The sequence below is a fragment of the Papaver somniferum genome, chromosome 1, assembly GCF_003573695.1.
Source record: "Papaver somniferum cultivar HN1 chromosome 1, ASM357369v1, whole genome shotgun sequence".
NCBI lineage: Eukaryota > Viridiplantae > Streptophyta > Magnoliopsida > Ranunculales > Papaveraceae > Papaver > Papaver somniferum.
In genome coordinates, this window is record NC_039358.1 from 62,347,706 (window position 1) to 62,372,932 (window position 25,227).

The following is a 25,227-nucleotide window of genomic DNA, read 5'->3' on the forward strand; positions in this document are numbered from 1 at the left end:
ACAGTTGAAGGTTGGGACCTTTCCAATTTAAGTTTTGTAGCAAAGTAGAGTGGCTAGATATGTGAGCCAATCTAATTGGGCCGACCAAGCGAAGCGAGGGAGGACCTTACATGGCCATTTTTTTGTCAAATCTAAGTGATTAATTAACACAAAAAGATTGAGAATGGTCCATGCTGAAAAACCAAGAATGCCCCTCTAATAGCTGGAATTTTTGTCAATTGACACAAAGGTCGCGGGATCGAATTCCGGCCACATCAAAGTTTTTAGTTTTTCCTTTTTCTTCAACAAACTCTCCGTCAAATTTTAGTTTTTCTTTTTTTTCTTCCTCCTCTCGGTTTCTTCTCGATTTCTTCTCTCTGAACTTCTGGTGATTTTGGTTAGAGTTTGAGAATATGATTTCGAGTTCGAGAACGCAACGAAAGGGTGGTTATGATATGGGTTAATTGAAGATCTGGTGACTGTTAATTGAAGTTGAGATGGGTTAGAGTTCGATCTGTGATTGAGAGAGGAGATGATGAAAGAAAAGAAATTGAAGATGGAATCGACCATGGAAGAATGGGTTATCGCTGGATTCGTTGCAAATGGATTTGATGGTTGATTTATGAAGATTTGAAGCGGGTATTGCAGCGACAGTGGATAAGAGCAATGGAGCACTGGTGATGGCTAAAGGATCTGATGGGTGATTATCGATTAATGCTGCAGAGAGAATAATTACAGGGGCATGGTGGTTGTACTGAGATTTGTAGGAGCCGAAATCTGAAGATGGTGGTGATTCAATGTTTGAAATGGTGGAGATAGTGAATGTGTTGCTACTGCAACTGATTGCAGTAGTGCTGCTGGGGTAACTATTTTGTCAACGTGGTCAGCTTCACCAAATTTCTTGGTTATTTTGGGGGCTTTTTCTCTCTGAATCATACTTGGGAAGATTCAGAGTTATTTCTTTGGGTTCCATTGCAAGCTTTGTAAGTTCTCAAACTTTATGAATTCTTACAAATTTTAATGTTGTTTTAACAATATGACAAACATTTAGTACCTTGTTCAAATTTATTATTTATGTGAATGCAATTCAGGCAATTAACCCCCTCTTTGATCATTTTCGTCTTCGAAAGTGGAGGATAATGAACCTTTCATAGTCTTAGTACTGATTGTATAACCAAGTCAGTTGGAATTGGTCTTCAAGTATGATATTTAAGCTGTCATGGTGTGAGAAATTTAACTTCAATCTTGCAGGGGATAGTCTAGTTATGGTTAACGGCGATGTTTCCACAGATGAAACCAAAACCTTGTGATTTGTCATTAAATGTATGTGAATCCGCGACTCCAGCTCAGTTGATTTTTCCTATTATCATCTTGTGAAGTTTACACCTACTGGTGATCCTGCTAAGATGTCCAAATTGCAGTGATTACTTAACCCTACCACCACCTTGATTTTGTTTATGTATATGCTTATTTATTGATATAGGTATCTGGCGCAAAAAGCTGTAGCAAACACCATCGGCTCAATCAAATTTTCAAAGAAGAATTTTACTAATGATGCGCTGGTAAGAGTATTGCCTTTTATCATTGTCGAATATTTGACATAGCACTTCTGGTGCATGTTCTAATTTTTCTTTTCGGCTTGTCATAATTTGTTGAGCTCCTATTCGTCGAAATATCAGTGCTTTTCAAAGAGTTCTATTTTGTCATCTGGACATCTTTCACTTGCTTCAAATATGTAGCAGCACCAGCTTAAGTGTGGGGTATCAAGTAATGTGGACCAGCATGACATTGCTATCGTTGGAGGAGGCATGGTTGGAATTGCTCTTGGTTGTGCTCTGTGTAAGTTCCATTACTGACGAACATTAAGTTAACTTCTGTTTGGAATCCTTAATATGTCAGACTTATGCAACAATTTCGCCAACTTGGCTGCAATGGTCACTGATTGAAACTAAAGTTTTTTGAGCACAGATCAGAGTGAAAGGGAGATGTCACTGCAGATTAGCTAACTTTGGTTTCTCTCAGTTTTATGTGATGTATGAGAGAGCAAATCAGTTTTGTTTTGATCTTTTATCATGTAAGCCTGTAAGGTTCTATTCCTTGGGGGAATTCAAAAAATTCAATGCAGAAATTATAAGAACTAATCTAAGTTGTTATTACTCTCTTGCTCCCTGTGTAACTTGTTTTTGGTTTGATTGGCTAAACCAAATAAGGTGAAAGTGTAAGATATTACATGAACCTACAAGAAATTCCCATATGAGAATTTTTTTTACATCATCAAGTTAATACAATTTTGTTTTGCAAATTAGAATTATGATAAAATTTGTCTGAACATCTCTTTTACAATATTTTTTTCCTTTACAAATCTGAATTTGTGCAATCACGTAGTGGTGTCGTTTTGTCAAGTTCTTCGGTCGGCCCTCACACCGTGGCAACAGTTGTACTAGTAGCATTAGCATTTTGCTGAGGAGCTAGCTTGATTAGTTTTCCTAAAGTAAAATCAATAGCTTCAAAATTTCCACTATAGCTGAGGGTGAAACTTCCTTGAAATCTTTCCTAAACTTCCATTTGATAACCTTTTTGGATGGCTTGTATAATTTCTTCATCTTCCGCAGCAAATTCAATGTTGGACTTCTGCATCTCCTTTCCCCAATCCAGAGCTAGTTGAGCTCCTCTGCTTGCTCTGTCTGCTCTGCTGAGTCCAATTGTAGGGTCTTTAAAGTTTCTTGCTCCCACATATTGACCTGAGAAGGACAAAGTAACAAGGGAAAAGTTAGTGAATGATTGTAGATCACCATTAGACATGTTATTATTTACTTCCAGAATATTCATGCTAATAGTGATGCCAAATTTCTCTTTGTGGTTTCTGACCAAGCTCTAAATTCTCAGCTGCTGGTCATTATCAGTGTCATGATAATAGATATTGTTGAAATATGCCCTGGATTATTTATCACTCTATTAAAGAAGAATAAGTGTTGAGTGATTTTCGGAACAATATTCTCAGCAGAAGTGTTAGTGTTTCTGAAAGCCATATCAGATCTGGCTTTCCCGATAAACCAACAGATAGTAGCAAAAGTAACATTCCAGATTGAATTAGGGTTGTCATTGTATAACCAGCTATTGAGCCACTCATGAAAGGAGCTAAACGCATTCAAGAGATGATGTGATTCCCCAAATAGTTTTTCCCAGACTTTGGAAGCAGTAAAAGGACATAAGTGGTATCTTCTTGAGCATTCTTGCAGAGAGTGCATATGGGATCAATATAGTTCAGGATACTAGAAGACTTGTCATTTGTTGGGAGTATGCCATGAGCACATTTCCAAATGAAGAGCCGGATGGCTGAAGTAGTGTCAAGCTTCCAAATTTCCCCCAATTGAGCTGTGAGAGTATCATTAGCATACTTACACTTGATCTGCTTATCATATAGGATTTAACAGTGAATTTTCATGTATGTGTTAAGCTTCAGCTTATTGTGTCTTCAGTGTTAGTATTGTGGTGGGTAAGGATAATGTGATTTTGAACTTCTTGAGTGAACCAGAGAGCCAGGAGATCTAAATCCCAATCTCCAGAGGTATTGAAAAGTTGATTAACAATAATAAGGTTTGAAGGACAGTTAGGTTTTTTTTTTAAGTATGTTAGGGTAATTATTGATCCATCTGTCCTCCCAAATATGGATACATTTGCCTTTCCCAATCTTCCATATGTAATATTTTTGTATGTAAGTTATGTCTTCCAAAATTCCTTTCCAAATCCAAGAAGCAGTAGCCTTTGGTTTGGTGTCCATTCTGATGACTTCTTGATTTGGGAAATGAGAAGCCTTCATGGTGCTGCTCCAGAGAGAGTAAGGTTCAGCAATTAGTCTCCAAGCAATTTTTGTGATCATGGAAGTATTGAAATATTCCATATTCTTGAAACCTATCCCTCCAAGATCTTTGGGTTTGTTAACTGGATCCCAAGCTATGTAAAAAAGACCTTTATGTTTATCTTGTTCTTTATTCCAGAAGAAATCTCTTTTCATAGCATTTATCTTTTTGCATGTGGCCTTTGGAATCTTGAAATAGTTCATTTGGTAAATATTGGAGGTGGATGTGACAGTTTGGATCATTGTCACTTTTCCAGCTGTTGACAAGGTGGTTTTCCATCCAGCAAGCCTGTGTTTTAACTTGTCCACACAAGGATTAAAAGCTTGCACTTTGCTTCTGTTGGTGAAGAGATGAGAGCCCAACTAGTTTTCCTTAATGTTGATTCTTTGGATTTGCAAAGCATTGCTTATACTGTCAGCTATATCAGGAGCAGTGTTTTTGCTGAAGAAGATACCTGACTTAGCAAAGTTTATCAGTTTCCCAGAAGATTGACTAAAGTCTTGGAAAATCTTGATTAAGTTGGTGCATTCTTCCTTATTTGCTTTGCCGAATATCATACAATCATCAGCAAAGAGGAGATGACTAATAGTAGGAGCATCAGTACAAATTTTTGTTCAATGTATTAGATCAATGCAGAGACAAGATACCTTGATAGTGCCTCCATACAGAATAAGAATAAGTATGGGGATAGAGGGTCTCCTTGTCTGAGGCCTCTAGTAGGTGTGAAGAAATCTCCAGGAGTGTCATTAACCAAAACAACAAGGTTGGTGGTGAAGATGCATTTCTGAATTAAGTTGCACCATTGAGTGCTAAACCCCATTTGGATCATAATTTTGATGAGAAGTTCCCAGTTGACCCTATCAAAGGCTTTTCCCATATCAATCTTGATACCCATAGTTCCATTAGCTCATTTTTTCCCTTTCTTGGTATTCATATGATGGATAAGTTCATGGGATATGGCAATATTGTCAGAAATTTGTCTATCATGAATAAAAGCATATTGAAAGGGGGAAATGAGTTTGGGAAGAAGAGGTTTGAGTCTTTGAGCAAGAAGTTTGGATATTATTTTGTAAGTGGTGTTGCATAAAGATATGGGTCTGAATTGAGAGGGAGTAGTAGGATTATCAGTTTTTGGGATGAGGGAAATGAAGGTAGAGTTCACCTCTTTTAAAAGAAATCCAGAGTTGAAAAAGTTTTGAACCATGTTAATTATATCCTCTCCCACTATCTCCCAATTTGCTTGAAAGAAGTTTGGTGGGAAACCATTAGGACCTGGAGCTTTGTCCCCTTCCATACTAAATCTAACATATTTGATCTCAGCAACATCAGGAGTCTTTAGAAGATTGGTATTTTCAGAATTGGTTATGGTAGTAGGAATGAGGTTGATGAGGGATTGATTAATAAATAATGGTTCAGCAGTGGCCATATGAGCAAAATGATTGGTGAAGCAGATGGTAATCTTCTTACTATTGTGAAGCCAGGTACCATCATCTTTTTGAATGGAGACAATCTTGTTCCTTCTATACCTTTTCCTGGCAGATACATGAAGAAAACTGGTATTTCTGTCTCCAAGCTTGATGAGTTGATCTCTACTTTTAGTCTTCCAGAAACATTCTTGAACATGCTGCCAATGTTCAACCACTTTCTTAGCCTCTCTGATGTCTTGCCCTCTGGTAATACTGAACTGACTTTTGGTGACCCAGTCCAAATGTTGTAGGCTTTCCTCAAGATTTGCCTTTATATTACCATAAACTTATTTATTCCATATCTTGAATTTGACTTTGATGTCTCTTAATTTCCTAGCAATCTTGATATCAAGAGATCCTTTGTGATTTGTCTTCCAGCATCCAGCTATGATGTCTTTACAATCTTTATGATCCAGCCAGGGGCCAAAATTTTTGAATGGAATATGGCCTTGTTTCCAGTTAGGATTGGTATTAAGAATGATTGGGTTGTGGTCAGAACCTATGGCTGGAAGGTTGGAAATGGTAGAATTTGGAAATATTTCAAGTCAATCCTCATTAGCTAGAACTTTATCAAGTCTTTGTTATGTAAGTTCAATGCCCACTCTTCTGTTAGTCTATGTGAAGGGGCACTCAGTGTAACCCAAATCAGTGAGATTAGATTCCTCCAATTTCTCCAAGAAAATGTTAGCTTCACGAGAATTAATAGAATGTTGACTAAATTTTTCATGGTCATATAACACAAAATTTAATCTCCCATTACAAGCCAAGGTAAGTTATTGAATTTATTAGTGTTTTCAATCATTTTCCAAGAATGAAGTTTATCAAGAGTGGTGTAAGGGATGCCATAATAGCCTGTGAATAGCCAAGGGTTCCCTATGCTAGGAGTAACAGTAGCACTAATGTGATTATTAGAGAAATCTTGTATAATAACATTTAAATTGGTTTTCCAGGCTAAGACAAGACCTCCGGCAGTTTTAGATTTTCCTCTAGGTTCTACAAACCAGAAATTAGTGACCCCTATATTGCTAAGGATGGCTTTTAGGTTTTTAGATTGTTATTTGGTTTCAGATAAGAAGAAAATGTCAAGGTTATGTTTATTTAACATATTTTTCAGGTGTCTACTTATGTTATGTTTTCCTAGACCTTGAAATTCCAAGTCATGATTGAGAAAAATTGCCAGAAGTAAGAGACACTAGGATAAAAAAAGATAAGGGTGATGTAGCCTATGCAATGATGTCTATGAAGCTTGGTAATTCCAGAGACACGAAAGTTAAGCATATTAAAAGTTATTAGCACCAATTTATTCATGCTGGATAAATCATGCAGATTGAATAAGGGTCTAATATGGATACAAATTTGTACCTTGAGATTTTGGAAGAGTTTCTTCTGGTTGTTGAACTCTTCATTGAGTTGATTTTGAATGTCAGATAATGAAGGAAAGGGTTCAAAGGGAGTGGGGATGAAAGGTTTGATTTTTGGAAAGATATTGTCAGGGTTGATAATGTTCTCCACACCATCTCAGAATTTGAGTGATGTTTCTTGGAAGCAGCTTTGATGTTAATGCCTTTTTTCTTCAACATTTTATCCTTTACCCAGTTGCTTTCAAGAATTTTTCTATGCTTCTTTTGACAAGCAATGGCTTCAGGATTAGTAGTTGGGATATCCTCACTGATGGGTTGATGCAGGCCAGCTTTAAAGATGACATACTCCTCAGGACCATCCAGTTCTTCAAAACTATTTTTGATGACAACTTGTATTTGTGTTAGTCTCATTTTGATAGCAAATTCCTCTGCAACATCTTTGTCTGAATATGATCTTTTCTTGATAATGGGCTGAGGACTACTGGTAGCAGGGTTGTTGAGAGTGTTGGGTTTGGGAGGGTATGAGTTGTTGAGATTGGAGGGGTGGGTATTGTTGGTGATATGATGTGGAATTTCTTATTTTTCCTCACAAAGAGGTACAGGATGATCAAGAATTCTGCAAACTTTGAAGAAAGCAATACCATTCAAGGCATATGCAAATTCTAGCCAATGAGAGGTGGTAGGGGTTTCATAAGCATCAATACCAAATTTTAGAGCTCTATTAATATCAATGGTCATGAGAACTTCCAGATTAATTTCATCTTCATCTCTTCCATAAGCTCTTTTTGCTTCTTGGAGATTCCAGCAGGTTTAAGGATGTTTCTCATATCAGGGATGATGTGTCTGGAAATTCTTTTTACCAGAACCTAAATCTTGACATTGTAGAAGTTAGCTTCATCAATGAAGTCAGGACCAGCAGGAGGAACTTCAGTTAAAACTATATATGAGTTTGTCAAAAATACCTCTGGTGCCTCCTATTATGAAAACTCTATAATCTTTTATGTTGCCAAGTCTGATTGAATAGTAGTTTCTCCTCTTTTTCCAAACAACACTCTTAACATTTCTTCAAAGCTCCCAGATAGAGTTTATGAATTTGGAGATAGTTAAGGTTTCATGAGAGATTTTGCTACAGAATCTTCCAATGAACACTCACTTCCAGTTTTCTTTCTTTTTAGGTAAGGTATTCTCAGAATTGATAAAAACTTTAGGAAACAAGTCTTCAGGTATATTTAGAGTAGAGTTCATTTGTTCAACCAGGTTTTCAACTTGATCATTGGGTTTAGTCCCTGAAGTGGAGGCCATGAAGTTAGAGAAATGGAAAAAAAAAACGGTGATGGGTGTGTTAGTGATGATGTTGGGGGGGAGAGTGCTATGGATAATGCCGGGACAATGCACTTCAATTTGAAATTGGATGTATAAACAATTTGTTTGTTGGAGGTACTTTTTGTTGTTACTCTGCAGATGACAATGACATTTCCCAATAATCCAGTTGCTAACAGAAGGGAAGTACACACTCCATGTGTTATCTGATTGATTCCAATGTCTGTTGTATTTTATAATGCTGACCAAGTTGTTGTTGTTGACTACTAGCGAACCTTGGGATAGCGACCTGTCAATATGCCAAAAACCAAGAATAGAACATATATGCGTATGGAAGTGGTTATGGTGCCCGTGAGTCTTATTTAAGGTAAGAGATACTATGAGTAGATTCCACTTATTTTTGGCAGGTCTAAGTTTTAGGACATGCATATGGTGATTGAAAAGGATATCTTGGTGGCTCTTATTCGCTAGCGTGCTATCACCTTGAAATGAGAGAGTATAGTCAAAGTCATGATATGCAAAAATGAAATACTGAGGAGGGTTTTGAAATATACTAGACCAAGATAAGTGATTCTGTTCGTTGGCCTTGAGAGCTAGCTTGATGATAGACACATTTTTGTCTCTAAATTGTACTCAATGTCTCCATTGTTAGTGCTCAATTTTTGTACTAATTTTGATGCTTTGTGTGTTTGTAGGTGTTTTTGGAGAAATACACTTGTGTGGAAAAAGTTGCTCAAAAAGTGCTATTTAGACTCCCGGAGAAAAGTACTAAAGGAACCCTCAATTTGGATAAGGGGCACCTCAGTTGGGCACTGCTATTCGCACCCCCAGTTTTGTTAGGGGGACACCATCTTCAACATTTCAAAAATTCGTTTTGGCGGGAAAATTTTATTCTCAACTGTGTAACTTTCGATCGATTCTTGAAGGAGTTATGGGTAGACTAAAGGGATGAAACTTAATGGGTAGACGTGATATGTCATAAAAAAGCTGGTATGGGTGTTTGTTTCGATAAAATTTGGCTGAAAAATCCATGAGAAGAAAACAGAGAGTACGTGTACAAAGTGAGACAATCACGGGATTTTATGAGCTGTAGTGAGTTTTAAACATGTACGACAGAGTTAAGCAACCATTTGGAGCATGTATAAGATAAATATGGAGATTTTACAGCTGCAGAGCGTGTGAAAATCAAAATCAGAGAAAGAAAATCCGTACCCTGCATGGAGAATAATGAAGAATATTTTGCAATCAAGACGAGATATTTTGTTGTTCATATGTATAAATAGGCTGTTGGGATGTTGTAGAAAGGGTGTCGAGAGTATGAGGGGCTGAGGAGAGCCAGAGAAGAAGAAATTCGAGTTTTCCCAAACTCGGTTTCTGCTGCTGCTGCTGTTGATGAACATGAAGAACACGAAGAACGGACCATCCAAGACCGTCGTTTTCCAACAGTAACAACGACTCACAGCCGTGGGTCGTACATTAGAGACAGACTTATTTGCCAGCATTTGCGACACAGAGTCGTGGGTCTTAGAGCAACAGTAACAGTAACACATCCTCTGTATCGTTTTTTTTGTTGGTTTGTAACAAATATAATTGTTACAAAACCCGGTTTTGAATTATTTCTCCATTTTCATCATTTGTAAACATCCTTTGAGCAATAATAATGATTTTTGAGCGTGTTTCCAACATGATGAGCGGCTAATTCTCCCACAACCAAGGCAATGAGGAAGCTATTTACGCATGAATAATTGGTAACTATTTTATTTTCTCTATTATTTAATTATAATTCACTCAATCACTGCTTTTGCAAAGTTTTAAATTGTTTGCGTAATTTTCCTAATCAGTTGTGATTCAATTAGATAGGTTATGTTTTTTTTAGATAATCTATGCTTAAGGGATACAATTGATGTTTGAGAATTTGCTTGATTATTAGTGAGTTAAGATATAAAGGACTTAAAAGATAATTAGAGTTTTGGATTATTTACCATCATTAATTCATGTGTAATAGTGGAATCAGTGTCTTGGTTATTTTCTCATACCTCTCGCCCACTTTTCATATTTTTGTATATAATTTTATTAAATCTTTAAATTTAATCTTCACAAGTCCAAGAGTTTGAACCTCATTACTATAACATCATTCAAAAATAGTATCACTTGAGGATTGCCAAAGGTGAATTAGCAATCCAATCAGATAACGAGATAGAGATAGTCAGACCAGTTATCTTTTAAGTCGTGAGCATGTATGTGGTATGTGCAAAAATCTCGTCAGATTTATATACCGAATTCTTCCTTGTGCCAAGAGTAGTAGCAGCAACCAGGATCCATCCACCAACTATTTCTGTTAAGTAGACAAGAGTTGAGAAGTAGTTATTCTGTCAAGCATTAGTATCTACAGCTACGGTACTATCCATGTTCCATAGAGCCATCATGTCGGAGTTGCAGCCACTAGGATAAATTGGTTTTTTTTTGTGGAAGTTGTATTAGATGTTTCAATGAGTCAGCTTGCCAGTCAGACCAATTGACTATCCCATATAATCTGAAAGGGAGCTGAATGGTAAGGATGTTAGAAAAATATTCTGAATCCTCGTTGGCATATACAACCGCAAAAAGTATCTTGGCAGGTGTCTTGTTGTTGGTGCTATGCATGTCATCTGTCCAAACAAGAGAGAAAGAGTCAGTTATATGGATTGCGTTATTGTTTTCCTTCGTAGGGTATAGGCTTTGACTGCCTAATAGAGGGAGATTTTAAACGACATGGGAGGGAGATAGAGTGATTTTATGAAGAAAATTTTCTCGTCGGGAAACAATGCTCATAACTCCTTGAGCGACCCAAGACCAATCGATTGAGCCCCCTTTAAAACCCCAATTGATGGAAGCTTTTTGTTTCCAATTCTTTCTCTCTTCGACAGTTATTCCAAAGATCAGAATTAGAGTTAACTGCTCAGGATGGCTGGGAATATTGATCCAGTGGATCAGAAGGGGAAGAAGAAATTGGTTAAGTTTAATATTGAGCCACACATCCATTGGTATCCTTATGAGTACTGCGTTGATCGTTTGCCTTATGGAATAGCTTTTCCTCAAGGTTGTGAATCTCCGGGGTTTCAAGAGATTTTTTCCTGGTATTTACAAGATATGCAACATAATATAAATATAAAGATTGAGGAATTTTTGCAGCATGAAGGGCCTCCAGGTGTTGTTCATGAATTGTTGATGGATTCCCCTGTTGAGAGATTGGCTCAATTCTTCAAACAACCAAAACCTTCTCCAATCAATCAATATGTTAGTAACCCGTTCGTTATTCCTGATGAAAAGACATATATGGGTGAAAGTAGTCAGCATGCAAAGATTGATGAAGATCCAATGAACGAGAGCAACAAGGTTAATTATGCATGTGAAGTTACCCTTTCTGAAGGGAAAGCCCGCCGATTTGGCTTTGATGATGATGACTGGAAGTTGTATGTCTATCATCCAAATTTGTTCCTTTCGAAGTGCATGAGGGTGTGGCGATGGTTGCAGATCGTTATCTCGTTTCCGGACTGAGTAGGATTGAGTTCCAGTCTATCATTCTCCCAGCTGAAGCACGTTTGATGGTTTGTTAATTGGATTTTCTTCCTTGGCGTGAAGATGATCCTATGCATTTCCCTGTGTTGGATGTTCTTTGTCCTGCAACAGGGCGAATAGACGAGCCATCTTTGCAGGTATGCAGACTCCATAGACCGATCCGTCATAACCAGGTGGCAGCGCTGAGGGAGCGGGTCTAACCTCTTCCGATCCAGATCAGCCAAAGGAGGCGGAGCAGCAAGATGTTATGGATGAAGATCAATCTCCACCACCGGTAAGACACGGGAGGGAGCCAACTACTCGTTTGAATCGCAGTCAGACTCGCAGTCGGACTCGTAGTGTCATCCAGGGAACTCAGAGCCGAACTCAGCAAAAGGAGAAGTACGTAATTTTGTGGGTAATCCCACTTTAGAGCTATCAGGGTAGTATGAATGATGATTGTTATTTTGGTTAAGTTTTTCAGTTTGGGTTTGAAAAACAAAGTTTGCTTAATGATGTTGAGACAATAGTAATGTTTATTTTGGGTTTGAATTTGTGGGTATTTCTGATAACTTAACTCTTTAGAATGTAAATTTCTGATTTGGTTATACTGGTATGACTTTGGGTTATATTCAAATCTGGGTTTTGAGTTCGATAACTAGGGTTATTTTTATAACTGGTGAAAGAAAGTAATTTAAGTAGAAGGTTAGTATGAAAGTACCGAAATGATTTCTGGTACTGATCTTTGTGAAATTGAGAGGAGAGGTTGTTTCTACTCATGAGGATTGGGTTAAGAACTTTATCTTGATAGATAGTAATCACATTTGAGCCAGAATTAGAGCCAGAATTTTGATTGGTGATGATATTGATTTCACTAATGGAAGTTCCTCTTGTATCTTTAGTAAGATCCGATGAGGTATTGAGAAACCCTTTGAAAGTATCCGTGATTTTGTTGTTGACTGTAATCTTTGTGATGATTGTAGTACCTGTGTGACCTGTGATTGTAGAAACTTTTTGTGTAGCTTGTAGACAATTGCAATAACATTCCTGGTGAGTGCGATTTGAAATATCCATAGCTAAAGAAGATAAAGATTCGAAATAGATAAAATAAGTGATTATTGCAAGGATTCATAGGATGCTAGAGAGCTAGTTGAAGAATTCATAGAAGAAACAGAGATCGGGTGAAGAAGCGGCTAGAAATCCGGTAGGATTCCAGTCAAAAATAGCCGTTGTAACAGGGGAAAAGACAAGAAAAACGGCTAGAATTGGCCGCAGGTGAGAGAGTCATGCAAGAGGGAGAGAGAAGGAGTCATACAAATAGAGAGAAGATTTTTGTTATAGGGAGAGCAAAAAACGATCTGAGGAGAGCAAAAATCATTGTCAACTCATTATCTCGGTCACTTTTTACAGCGAGTCAAGTTTTATTTTATTTCGGACAAGAAATACCCCTATCTCCTCGACCATCGAGCAAAAAACTCTTTTTATGATTATCTGACGTCCATCGTCGACCATGGCAGTTGAATCAATTGTAACAAAATACACATATTAATTTAATAAGTTCTCTGTATCATACGGTGAATTTTCCAGAAACAAGAGCAAACAATGCCCATGCAACAAACAGATTACAGATTCAATTGAGTTTCAATAATTATTTTCTCTGCAAAATTGTATACACACAAAAATGAATCGGTATTGGGACTCGCATGGGTATTAAGATTCAGACCCACGCTTATATATTTTTCTACCAATCTTTATGGGCATCTCTCTGTAATCTCCCTAATCTCCCTCTCTCAGGTATCTCTCACTAATTTCTCACTAATGCCTCTCCTTGTAAATTTCCCTCTCTTAATCTTCCCGTCCTATTAGGGCATTAATTAAGCTCTAATCTGCAGTGGAGGACGTGTGTAAAGTTAATCAAACTAGGTTAAACTTCAGTAATTAGACTCTCATATCGAATTAAAACTTGCTTTTACCATTGTTACTCGAGTCTTCAGTTGTGTTTTGTTGGTTCTACTACAGTTTATGAGACATTATGGTTCTTGGGGCGACCCTGGTAACAAAGAAGGAATCCATACAAACTTGAGATCCAACACCATGATAAAATACTGGTGGTAGAGAAAGTAACGAAGATACAAAGATGATGGAGATGGACCTAGTTGTGATCGTGAATGAGTTTGGTTGGTTAGCGTGCCAAGAGAGTGTGTTCAAATAAGGATATTCTAGTCCTTGTCAAGCCAAATCATCAAATCAACCGAGTTAGTGAGTTGACATCAATTTTTACTCTCTTCAGATCAGTTTTTGCTCTCCCTTTAACAAAAATCTAGAGAGAATGCATCTTTTTAGATCTCTCACTTTTCCTACGAAACTCATTGTCATTTAGTCATGAATAAGCACAAAGCATTGGGCATGTGCAATGTAAAATATCTACAGAGATATTGTGGTACACCCCAATCAATTTTGGGATCCTTGTTGCAATTTTTGTCCTTTTTTGGGTGTGGCGAATACGAAGGGATATGTTGGAGTCGGTCTATTAAGGTTTGGGTGTGGCAATACGGAAGGATACGTTGGAGTCGGTCTATTAAGGTACCGTATCATTAGCGTTTTTTTTATATAAAGGAGGCTCAGCTGCATAGAGAAAAGCAACAAATCTAACAAAAAAATTCCAATAAATACTAGAATATTCATCCTTTCGTGAGTTTATCGATTTCAAGAGAGAAAAAAAGAATCATGGCTGCTGTTGAAGAAGGACAAGTTATTGGATGCCATACTTTGGAGCATTGGACTGACAACCTTGACAAGGGCAAAGAACACAAGAAATTGGTGAAACTTTACTTCAAACCCTAATTATTTTTTTCCCATAATATCTGTGTGTTGATCGATCTTTCCAAAGTATGGGTTTTGATCTACTGATTCAGAATTTATAGAGATCTCTTGATAATGCTATACTTGTTCTGTACTTATGAAGTTTTTCTTCAATTAGGTTTACTTATCTAGTAAAGTTATCTTGGTTAGAAATAGTTAGGGTTATTATAGCCCTGGGATTCTTCTTCTCAAGAGATTTCCCCTCTTTTTTCTCTGAGGATGATACTGTGATGTGGTTTATGTTTTGTTTTTGGGGCTTATACATATGGTACATCTTCCTTCTAGGTTATTATGTTGCTCATAACCTTTGTGTTTTGTAGGTTGTGATCGACTTTACTGCTTCGTGGTGTGGTCCTTGTCGCATGATTGCACCTATCCTAGCTGAAATCGCCAAGAAGCTGCCCAATGTATTGTTCCTTAAGGTGGATGTAGATGAGCTGCAGGTTAGTTGAATTATCAAACAATTTTATATGATGATGTTTTCATTCAACTCTTCACAACATGTTCATGAATCAGCACAGAGGATACTGGTATCCTTTGATTACCAAAACCAAAAGGAACATGGTTGTTAATCATCATCGAGGGTATTGGGTATCCTTTGGTATCCTCATTCTTCATTCGACCTTGGACATAAAAACTAAAATTGAACCAACTGGTGTACCTTTGCAGGTTGTTGCTCAGGAATGGAAAGTAGAAGCAATGCCAACTTTTGTCTTTGTCAAAGAAGGAGTTGAGGTTGAGAGGTTCGCTGGTGCAGACAAAGCCAAGTTGGAGCAACTGATCGCAAAGCACTCGTGTTAAAGCTTAAGCCAATCATAATAGACTTATGATTATATATATTTAGGTTTTGAATTGCCATCCATCTCTGAGGATGTGACTTTGCTATGCATGAATCCAAAAGAACAGACGGGTATCTGTCTGTCTTTTTAATAAACTCAAGTTTACCGCTTGTTTGAGCCTTGCCCACATTTTCTGTTTATCCGTCTGTCTTTTTAATAAACTCCAGTTTATCGCTTGTTTGAGCCTTGCCCACATTTTCTGTTTGAGTCACTACAGTATGCATACTGTAGTAGTAACAGTATGCATATGGACCATATGATACGAACTTGGCTGAATCCATAACTGAATCATAAAGGTGCAAGGTTCTGAGGGCCAACTAGTGCCATTTGCGGTATATGTTACTTATGGCAGATACAAAAAGAAAGAAAAAAAATCTTCAGAAAGAAAAAAAACAACAAATGTTCACACCATTGTGGCAGATACAAAAATCTTCTCTTATATAAATGTGTTTGCCAGGTTACAATTTAGCAGTAATGCCCCGATAATTCTAAAGCTACGACTTCCACTACAACTGGATCAGACTCTTAAAGCAGTAGGTACCGAGAAGAAACCAACCAACAACAATGGCAGTGAAAGATGCCAGTACAGTTAAGAATGTCCAACCCCCAAATGTTACCCCTAAACTGAATACTACAACAAAAGGTAAGCATGATTTGACAATTGCAGTTTTACTTACCCAACGACCTTTGAGGAAGATCAAAACTGCCAAATTCACTACATTCCATCTCCCAGTCCCAGTACCATATCCCAACCTGTTCAGATTATTTGCAACAAATGAGTGACAGTTACATGTGAACAAACTGTAATCCCGATGTTGGAATTCTTGCGTGCTCTTCCGTATGGCATCATCCCATGTCATTATCTCACTTTGCTGCTCTGCTTGATTGCACCTAATCTGACTTTCGTGCTCAGACATGCTGGGCGAAATGCAGCAACACTGCTTCAAGACAACAATAAAGTAATTAAGTACTGGCAATACCAGAGCAGATTTCAGTTAGTTACATTTACGTTTTAATGGGTTTAGAGGAAGTTTTTGAGAAAACCTTATCTTTGGTTATCTGAATGTACCGTGTTGCCGCCCCAAATGCAAAGTGATCAACACATACGAAATTGGGTCCTGCAAAATCTAAGATGACCCCATCCTCTCTGCATATACCAATGTGGCCAATGAAAGGGATAAACCATGAAAAAATGGGAAGAGGTGACCACACTATGCAACATGGGAACCGGGCTCTTTTTGGATCTATCTGCATGATATATGGCTCAGTCTCCCCAATCATTAGTGCACTCTCTCCATCTGCATGAGTTTCCATAAGGATATTTGCCTTGATTTGTTAATTATTTATACAGTATGCCTGCAAGAAGAATTGGTTGGCACTTATTATACTGTTAAGTTATACATCCAGTATGGAGCATCTTGCAGATATGGTCAACAACAAGTTTAACAAGCAAGAAGTATGACAACAACCCATATACTCCATGCCCAACTAACAATAAAAGCAGGGTAGTGGTATGAACATGTTAGATACGAAATTAGTGTTTTCTCTATCAACGTTAGAGCTGTAAAAACTGTTGATTTCATATTTGAAAATTTATGCCACCAAATGTTCCATCACAGGTACCAAATCATACTTAAGAAAATATCACAAGTTAAGCTGGCTAATTTTCCCTAGTAGGTTGAGCATGCTCATAACTTAATCTTAACCAAAAGTATACAAATTTATACATATCCGAAAGTATAATACATAAGAAGATATACCAAGCTAAACTGGCTTATACTTCCTAGTAGTAGGTTGCGGATACTTATAGCTTAGTTTAGCAAAAATGCAGATTGTTTTAAGACGATGGAAGCAGCTTTGATAGCTAAGTGTCGGATGCATCCTGCTAGATGGCAACACAAGTAACTTGCCCACGTGGAAACCAAACAACAATATACACACGCACGAGGTGCGAGGCGAATGCGTCTCCCTACTCCTCACCAAGATTTGAAGTGTTCCTCAAGGGCGATGGTGTTAGGGATCCATTTAGCATTCTCTCAACAGGAAACATGAATTAATGTCTCCAAATAACTTAATCAAATTCATTATTTTCAAGGAAATTAAGAATTGCAGGTATACATTTCTTAAACACTACATCTATGGTTTGGGGGATTCATAGAATGTAGATACCGAGGTTTGCAATGATGATAGAATCAAATCTAGTTTCTGCTAAACTTAAACCTAAGCCTAAACTAGGAATCTCATCATATGATGGGAAGCTTCTAACATTAAGTTATACATCGAGTATGGAGCATCTTGCACCGGATATGGTTAAGAACAAGTTTAACAAGCAAGGAGTATGACAAAACCCATATACAGCATGACAAAACCCATATACTCCATGGCCAAGTAACAACAAAAGCAGGGTAGTGCTACGAAACTATTGCTTTCTCTATCAAGTAGGTTGAGGATACTTATAACTTAATCTTAACCAAAAGCATACATTTATACAGATTTTAAAGTATATATATGAAGGCTTATTTGTCCTAGTAGGTTGAGGAGGCTAGCAACTTAATCTTAACCAAATGCATACATTTCTACATAAGAAGATATAGCAAGTTAACCGGCTTTTGTGCGAGTTGGTGACTTATAACTTCACTCAGCAAAAAGAAAATTTGTTTTAAAGACAACGGAGGCAGCTTTGATCCCTAACACACATCCTGCTAGATGGCACTCAAGTAACTTGCCCACACAATAATACACACGAGGTGTGAGGGAAACGGGTCTCCCTACCTTTCACTAAGATTCGAAGTGTTCCTCGAGAGCAAATGGTTTTGGGGATCCATTCAGCATCCTCTCAACAGGAAACATGAATTGATGTCTCCAATTAACTTAACCAATTCATTATTTTAAAGGAAATCAACCACTGCAGGCGTACAAATTACAAATTAATTTCTAGAACACTACAACTAATAAGGCTACATACATCCACAGCTTGGGGGATTCACACAGTGTACACATTGAGGTTTCGAGTGATGATAACAAATCAAATCTAGTTTCGTTTAAAACCAAATAATCTCAATTCAAAAACTGAACCGAGAAAAAGATCAAAAGCTAGCAATTTACCTGATCTTCGCTGTAAGAGCTCCAAAATTTCCAAACCCAAAATCTCAAAAGTCTCCAACAACATCAACCAGAGAAGGCAACTCCGTATTTTTTTTTTATGGATAAATAAACGGCTGAGATCTTTCCAGTAAAGAGTACGATCCCTTTAAAAATGTAGACAAAAAAAAGTCAGAAATTGTATTCATTTACAGCCGTAGGATTAATACGCATATTCCTCAATGGGTTTTAGGAGACAGCACATATTCACGCCTGCTCATCTAGTGGACTTAGGTCAAGAGATTCACGAGTTTAGAGAAAGAGGATTTTTCCAGAAACTCCGTAAACCCCTTGAGAGCCCTTCACCTTCTCTTCTCCTCTCCTTCTCCTTCTTCATTTTGTCATTATCATTTCTATGGTTAATGGCAAAAGCCAAGGCACCAAAAAGAACCCTAGATTCCTACACAATCAGAGGAACAAACAAGGTCGTGAAAGGTGAATAAATAAATAAATGAAATGAATTTCTGAATTTTTCAAAATTCGTTTTTTTTTTGTTTGGAAATTGTGACCTAATTTTTTTGTTTTTTTGTTGGAATTTGTAGTTGGGGATTGTGTATTGATGAGACCCGTAGAAACATCGAAACCGTCTTATATAGCTAAAATAGAGAGGATTGAAGCAGATGCTAGAGGTCATGTTAAGGTACAAGTTAGATGGTATTACAGACCAGAAGAATCCCTTGGAGGAAGAAGACCGTTTCATGGAGTAAAAGAGGTGTTTTTATCTGATCATTTCGATCTACAAAGTGCTGATACAATTGAGGGTAAATGTACTGTTCATACCTTTAAAAGCTATACAAAGCTTGATGCTGTTGGTAATGAGGATTTCTTCTGTCGGTTCGAGTATAATTCTTCCACTGGAGCGTTCAATCCTGACAGGGTTGCTGTGTATGTTATCTATCATTTTCATTTTCGTTTCATTTTCATTTGGTTCATTCTAAATGTGGCAAATTTAGGTTTTTCTTTTCGTAGTTGATATTGGTAATTGAATTGACGTAGAAATCTAAAAATTAGGGATGTTGTCTGTCAGAATGAAAAAAGGTTAGTGGTAGGAATATTTAGGGAGTAAAGGAGGTGCTTTTGATTGGTGTTGTTGAGATTTATTTTCCTTTTGTTAAGAAGTTTTCCGTGTAGAACTTGTATATTGGAATAATGACCCTTTTACTTAAGTGCTGGTCTGGTTCTGCTTTTCTTTCTCCGAGGGGGACACTTTGAGGATTGTTTTGTTTGAGTTGATTGAATATTTTCCTTATCGGATAAGTTGGAATCCTGTTTGATTTCTTTGTTTTCGTATAAAGTTTGTTTGTCATTATCTGTTTGTTAACTATTAGCGTCTTTTGTTACAGATACTGCAAGTGCGAGATGCCTTACAACCCCGATGATTTGATGGTTCAATGTGAGGGTTGCGACGATTGGTACGTCTTTGTTCCTTGGTTGAATATATTCTTTTTCTTTTGGTTCTCGTTTCCAGTTATGAAGAGGATTGAGGTGTATTTTATTTGGATTTTTCTAAGACACTGTTTATTAGGAACAACTTCTGCAAGTCTTATATTTAGGGAAAGAAAAATATTAAGAAAATAATTTAATAGGGTACATTATACATAGTACAAAAGGGCTTGATTATCACATCTGCTAAGGATAAGGAACAGTCTACAATGATTGTATATTTAGAATCAGCCCACTTATTTGCATTTGTTGGTGATGATTTCCTTTCATTGGCATTAGTTCTTGGCCATGGTGAAGCCATAATTTATATTAAGCATCATTTATTTGTCTACAAGCTTGGTGCCTTTCTGCCTGACCTCTTCTAGAGTTACAAGGATCTCATCATTTCCGTCTACTTGCACGAGACCTTTTAATCTCCTACCCTGAACATGCTTTTATAGATGAGAAGTTGGCGAAATAGGTTAATAATATGCTTATCGGCCTAACATCAATTATTTTACAATCTTGAAATTATTCAATTGGAAATGTTGATCTTCTAACCAGCCTTAAATTTAAAGCGGAATTAATCAATAAATTGTCGAGGACAGCAGTTGGCAGCCTACTCCCTAACTATGTTGCTTGAGGCGCCGCCGAGGAGGCTAAGTGGCAGATTTTTGCCTGGTATGCCTCCCCAGCCTAGGCCCTGACTTTTTCTAGAGTTCTGTAAGAAAACTCTAAATTCAGCATTTAGGCTTCTATTTTACAGTCAACACCACACCTTTCACGAGGTATAAAGGCCATGTCTTCTATTTTGGGTCTATTTCATTAAAGTTAAGGTTTGTACTAAGAAACATATTGCACTGCTAGTAATTTATGCCGAGGACTGCAGTCGGCAGCCCTACTCCATGACTATGTTGCCTGAGGCGCCGCCGAGGAAGCTAAGTGGCAAGCAGATTTTTGTCTGGTATGCCTCGCCAGCCTAGGCCCTGCCTTTTTCTAGAGTTCTGTAATAAAACTCTAAAGTTTACAGTCAACCCCACACTTCACACGAGATATTGAGGCCATGTCTTCTATTTTGGGTCTATTTCATTTGAACTATGGTTTGTACTAAGAAAAATATTGCACCTCTAGTAATTATGATTTTTTTTGGGGAGGGGGGGTATAGTCATCTGTTGCTGCAGCTCCGCTCCGGCGCCATATTTGACACCCAACACCTTGCCGCCCACCTCGCCCTAAACAACATAGATTAATATTGCTTTTTTGCTATGCCATTCTAAATAAGGTTCCGGTTGCAGAATGAGCATGTTGCTTACCTTTTTGTTTGCTAGCAATTGGGTCTGTAAGTAGTTGCTAGCTTACACGAGATATTAAGGCCATCTCTTCTATTTTGAGTCTATTTCATTTCAATTAGGGTTTGTACTAAGGAACATGTTGCACTGCTAGTAATTATGATTTTTCTGGGGGTATAGTCATCTGTTGCTGCAGCTCCGCTGCGGCGCCATATTTGACACCCAACACCTTGACGCCCACCTCGCCCTAAACAACGTAGATCGATATTGTTTCTTTGCCATGCCATTCTAAATAAGGTTCCGGTTGCAGAATGAGCACGTTGCTTACCTTTTCGTTTGATAGAAATTGGGTCTGTAAGTAGTTGCAAATTGCGAGTCCGCATTTATAATATGTTATTTCGAACTGAGATGCATTAAGTGTAATGTGTGCTTTACAAGAGCTTTTCCTGTAATTTAATTTTATTTGATGATGGATTTTGAATCATCTTTCTCCTGCAGGTTTCACCCTCCATGTATAGAAATGACTATAGAGGATGCAAAAAAATTGGAGCACTTCTACTGTCAACAATGCGCAGCCGATGATGAAATCAAGTCTAGGAATCACGCTTCTAGAAACTCTGATACCAAGGTAGTTATTCTAATTCTAAGTGGTAAACAAGTCTGCAAGTTCTTGCGGAGGATCATTTGTGTTTCTATTCCAAGCTGACTTGGCTGTAGTGTTCTTTCAAGAGATTAAATCACTTAATAGATTCATCAAAGAAAATAGATTCTCTTAATATGGTCTATTTGACTTGGCACAGGCTCTCATACCATTGTCGACCTTGTTAAACTAGCTAATATATGGAAGAGCATCTTTTATGCTCATTCCAATCACTAGTGGAGGTTGAAGTGTATGAGCAAATTTGGTTGCTGTATCCACAGATAACAGTCGGTTCTTTGTGTAGGATTTTCTTTACTTTACAAGTTCTAGGAGCCTAAGAACTATTATAGTGCCAATATCACCAGATCCCTAAACCATCTAAAGGCAGGGAGGTTTGGTTGGTTGTGGCCTATTGTTTTAGCCAGTGACATTGCAAGATCATTGATTGAGCAATTGTATGAATGGCTTATTGACATTGAGCTTTATACATTCATATATACACGGATGAATCCTTTGACAAAGATCTCTTTTATGCTGATTTATGAGTATCTTACAATTTCAGTTTGATTCGGTTGTGACAAAATCGTATCATCTCATTGTGTTGTTTTACAGGTGGATAACAAACGGCGGAGAAGGTGACAGGCCTTAGACGTAAAACATTAAATGAACATACTTACAATTGGTGGAATTTAAGGTGGTCTGTTTTTCTCTCTTTTGTTAAGCATGTCAAAAATCAGTTATGAACATGAAGAAAACCTAGAGGAGTTTTATGTCCTCGAGTTGCAATTGATTAAAGCACGGGGAAGAAGAAAATGCTAGAGTGGGCTTAACACTTTCTTTTTTTATTCTTGAAAACTGTTTTTAATAGTATACATTATCTAGGTTTAGTGTGTGCCATGTGTGTATGATCAGCTGCTTTATTTCTCCTTTTTCATTTTTGAAGGAGACAGAGGCTTTTGCTGTTCTGTACATAATGTGTGATTCTAGTTTTTTCTGTAACATGTTGTGTTATACATCTTGGCCGTTCCTTGCTAAATTGTTCACCGAATCTCCAACTCGACTACAGCAATGCTGTATTTCATTTTCCTCGCCTGTTCTGGACTCATTCATCAGCAACAACTGTGAAGGGCAGGAAGGATTGCAAGCTCGGAGTAGTCTCAACTGGCTTTACTTTGCAGTCTAACTGGGCAGTCAACTTCTGATATAATTCTCAAAAACATTGAGATACAGAGTTAGCCACTTAGCGTGCTTCATCTTGACTTTTTAGGGTTGAGATGCATAATGGTAATGGTAGGATTTCGCTGTTAGCAAAGGCTTGTTCTGATGCAAATGGTATCACAGTTGCTGAAAGCCGTTTAGGCTTGTTGTGATGCATAATCTCAGGCTGATTCTCAAATACAAATTAGATAGCCTCTCCAAAACCCACGTAAGATATAAAAGTCGATAAAAATCTTCGAAAACCTTAATCCCAATCTGTTTGTTTTCTTCTCCTCTTCTGCCCGAATATCTCTCCAGTCCAGAAGAGTTAACTGAGTCCGAGTCCCGTACTCTTCTCCCGTCTTTTTCGACTCGCTCTCATTTTATCCACAATCTCCTCCACCAGATTTTCTGGAGAGAGAAACTCAAACTCTAAAATTAGAGGAAGAAAAAGAAATGAAAAACAAGAAAAATGTCTCTATTCCTCATTATTATCACTGAGATTCCACTCTAGTCTCTCATCTTCATCATCCATTTCAATGGCGTTACTTCCTCAAATCTTGAATTCAAGAACAACATCATCATTTGGTCTCACTTTACTAAACCCTAATAAACCTAATAGACAACAACAATCATCTTCTTCATCTCCATCTCACCAATCCCAATCAACAAACCTAATCTCTCCGTTACATCGCCGCCGTCGAAACTCGAATCTCCTTCGATGTTCATCATCATCGTTTCCTGAGAAACATCATACATCAGGACCACCGCCGCAATCAGACGACACGACTGAGCTTCCGCTATTCCCACTCCCATTAGTTCTATTCCCAGGTGCGATTCTTCCATTACAAATCTTTGAGTTTCGTTACCGTATGATGATGCACACGCTGCTCCAAACCGATCTCCGTTTCGGTGTTATTTACTCTGATTCAACTACTGGTACTGCTGATGTTGGTTGTGTTGGTGAAGTTATTAAACACGAACGTCTTGTAGATGATCGATTCTTTTTGATTTGTAAAGGTCAAGAACGATTTCGTGTAACGAATATTGTTCGGACGAAACCTTATTTAGTTGCTAATGTTACTTGGTTGGAAGATAAACCTTCTAGTGATGAAGAGGAAGATTTAGAATCATTGGCAGTTGAAGTTGAGACGTATATGAAAGATGTAATTAGGTTATCTAATCGATTGAATGGTAAACCGGAGAAAGAAGCTCAGGATTTGAGGAGGAATTTGTTTCCGACTCCATTTTCGTTTTTTGTTGGTAGTACATTTGAAGGTGCACCAAGAGAACAACAAGCTTTATTGGAATTAGAAGAAACTGGGAGTAGATTGAAAAGAGAGAAAGAGACTTTGAGGAATACACTTAATTACTTAACTGCTGCTTCTGCTGTTAAAGATGTGTTTCCATCTTCTTGATTGATATTCATAAAGAGATTTAGAAAAATGTTTTAAGGAAAATTGAGACTTGGGAAAGAGATGAGGAAAGAAATGTAATGAAGCTTATTGGAGCTGAACACTGTTAAAAATTGTAAGGAAATCTTTTATAGGTATTTTTCTGTGGTGTTCTTAAATGTGTAATGTTTTGCATATATAATATAAACAAACTCTTTTAACATCTCAAAACTCAAATTGATTCTCTATATAATCACCAGTGCTTCGTGTTGTTACTATATACTTCATTTGCTAAACGCTTGTTTCTATGTACTTAAGTTTTGGGGGATGGTTTTGCTAAATGACAGGATGATGAATGTAAATGCAAATTGGTTTTTTGAAATTTTGGTTTGCTTTTGCAATGGCCGATTGTGTTGGAATGTCAGATGCGGGTTGTAGAGAAATGCAGTTTTTATTGGTAAAAATAATAGTACCCGTACATTAACGGAACCTTTTATTCCCTACAAGGGAAAGAAACATGAAACTTTTATACAAATGATGCTGCTGATGTACTAGCATATCATGCGAATTGATGTCTGATCTAAAATGCAAATTCTGGTCTGCTTTTGCAATGTCCGACTGTGTTGGATTCTCAGATTTGGTTGTAGAGAATTGCCATTGACAAAGGGAAACAAACATGAAACTTTTGTACTTATGATTGACAAAGGGAAAGAAACATGAAACTTTTATACCGATTTCTGGATACGCCAAGCAAATAGTGTTGCTGATGTACAGAATTTGTAAGCGATGTCAGATCTAAAATGCATCACTGTGAAAACTGAGATGAAAAAGTTTAATCTAGTAATGCCACTATTTATAAATTGCTTCGGTACAAAATAAGAACTTCAAATATTCACTTATAAAGAGTTCTGCATAAATCA

At 37.4% G+C, this 25,227-nt stretch overlaps 4 protein-coding genes and 1 long non-coding RNA gene across 6 annotated transcripts; 4 read left to right on the forward strand and 1 right to left on the reverse strand.

The window, feature by feature from the left end:
* Positions 1-281: 281 nt before the first annotated feature.
* LOC113288963 lies at positions 282-2,214 on the forward strand. Its single transcript, XR_003330790.1, has 3 exons — positions 282-962; positions 1,231-1,302; positions 1,463-2,214. It is a non-coding gene; the product is annotated as an uncharacterized LOC113288963 (long non-coding RNA).
* Positions 2,215-14,116: 11,902 nt separating this feature from the next.
* On the forward strand, positions 14,117-15,400 carry LOC113289007 (thioredoxin H-type 1-like). Its single transcript, XM_026538166.1, has 3 exons — positions 14,117-14,343; positions 14,706-14,828; positions 15,055-15,400. Exons 1-3 carry the CDS (start codon positions 14,251-14,253, stop codon positions 15,184-15,186), a joined length of 348 nt encoding a protein of 115 aa, XP_026393951.1. The 5' UTR covers positions 14,117-14,250; the 3' UTR covers positions 15,187-15,400.
* Positions 15,401-15,600: 200 nt separating this feature from the next.
* Positions 15,601-18,466, reverse strand: LOC113288991 (protein RTE1-HOMOLOG-like). 2 transcript variants are annotated; one of them, XM_026538152.1, is made up of 3 exons: positions 18,330-18,466; positions 16,269-16,580; positions 15,601-16,165 (listed from the first exon to the last, which is right to left on the reverse strand). In XM_026538152.1, the coding sequence occupies exons 2-3, from the start codon at positions 16,536-16,538 to the stop codon at positions 15,731-15,733; spliced, it is 705 nt and encodes a 234-aa protein (XP_026393937.1). In that variant the 5' UTR covers positions 16,539-16,580; positions 18,330-18,466; the 3' UTR covers positions 15,601-15,730. The 2 variants fall into 2 exon arrangements, with proteins under 2 accessions (XP_026393937.1, XP_026393941.1); XM_026538156.1 differs by having other exon boundaries at positions 15,601-16,162; positions 18,330-18,459.
* Positions 18,467-18,532: 66 nt separating this feature from the next.
* LOC113288980 (chromatin remodeling protein EBS-like) lies at positions 18,533-22,752 on the forward strand. Its single transcript, XM_026538144.1, has 5 exons — positions 18,533-18,800; positions 18,908-19,250; positions 19,709-19,777; positions 21,575-21,704; positions 22,329-22,752. The coding sequence occupies exons 1-5, from the start codon at positions 18,548-18,550 to the stop codon at positions 22,353-22,355; spliced, it is 822 nt and encodes a 273-aa protein (XP_026393929.1). The 5' UTR covers positions 18,533-18,547; the 3' UTR covers positions 22,356-22,752.
* Positions 22,753-23,276: 524 nt separating this feature from the next.
* On the forward strand, positions 23,277-24,538 carry LOC113288970 (lon protease 2-like). Its single transcript, XM_026538134.1, has one exon. It carries the CDS (start codon positions 23,453-23,455, stop codon positions 24,329-24,331), a length of 879 nt encoding a protein of 292 aa, XP_026393919.1. The 5' UTR covers positions 23,277-23,452; the 3' UTR covers positions 24,332-24,538.
* The last annotated feature ends 689 nt before the right edge of the window (positions 24,539-25,227 follow it).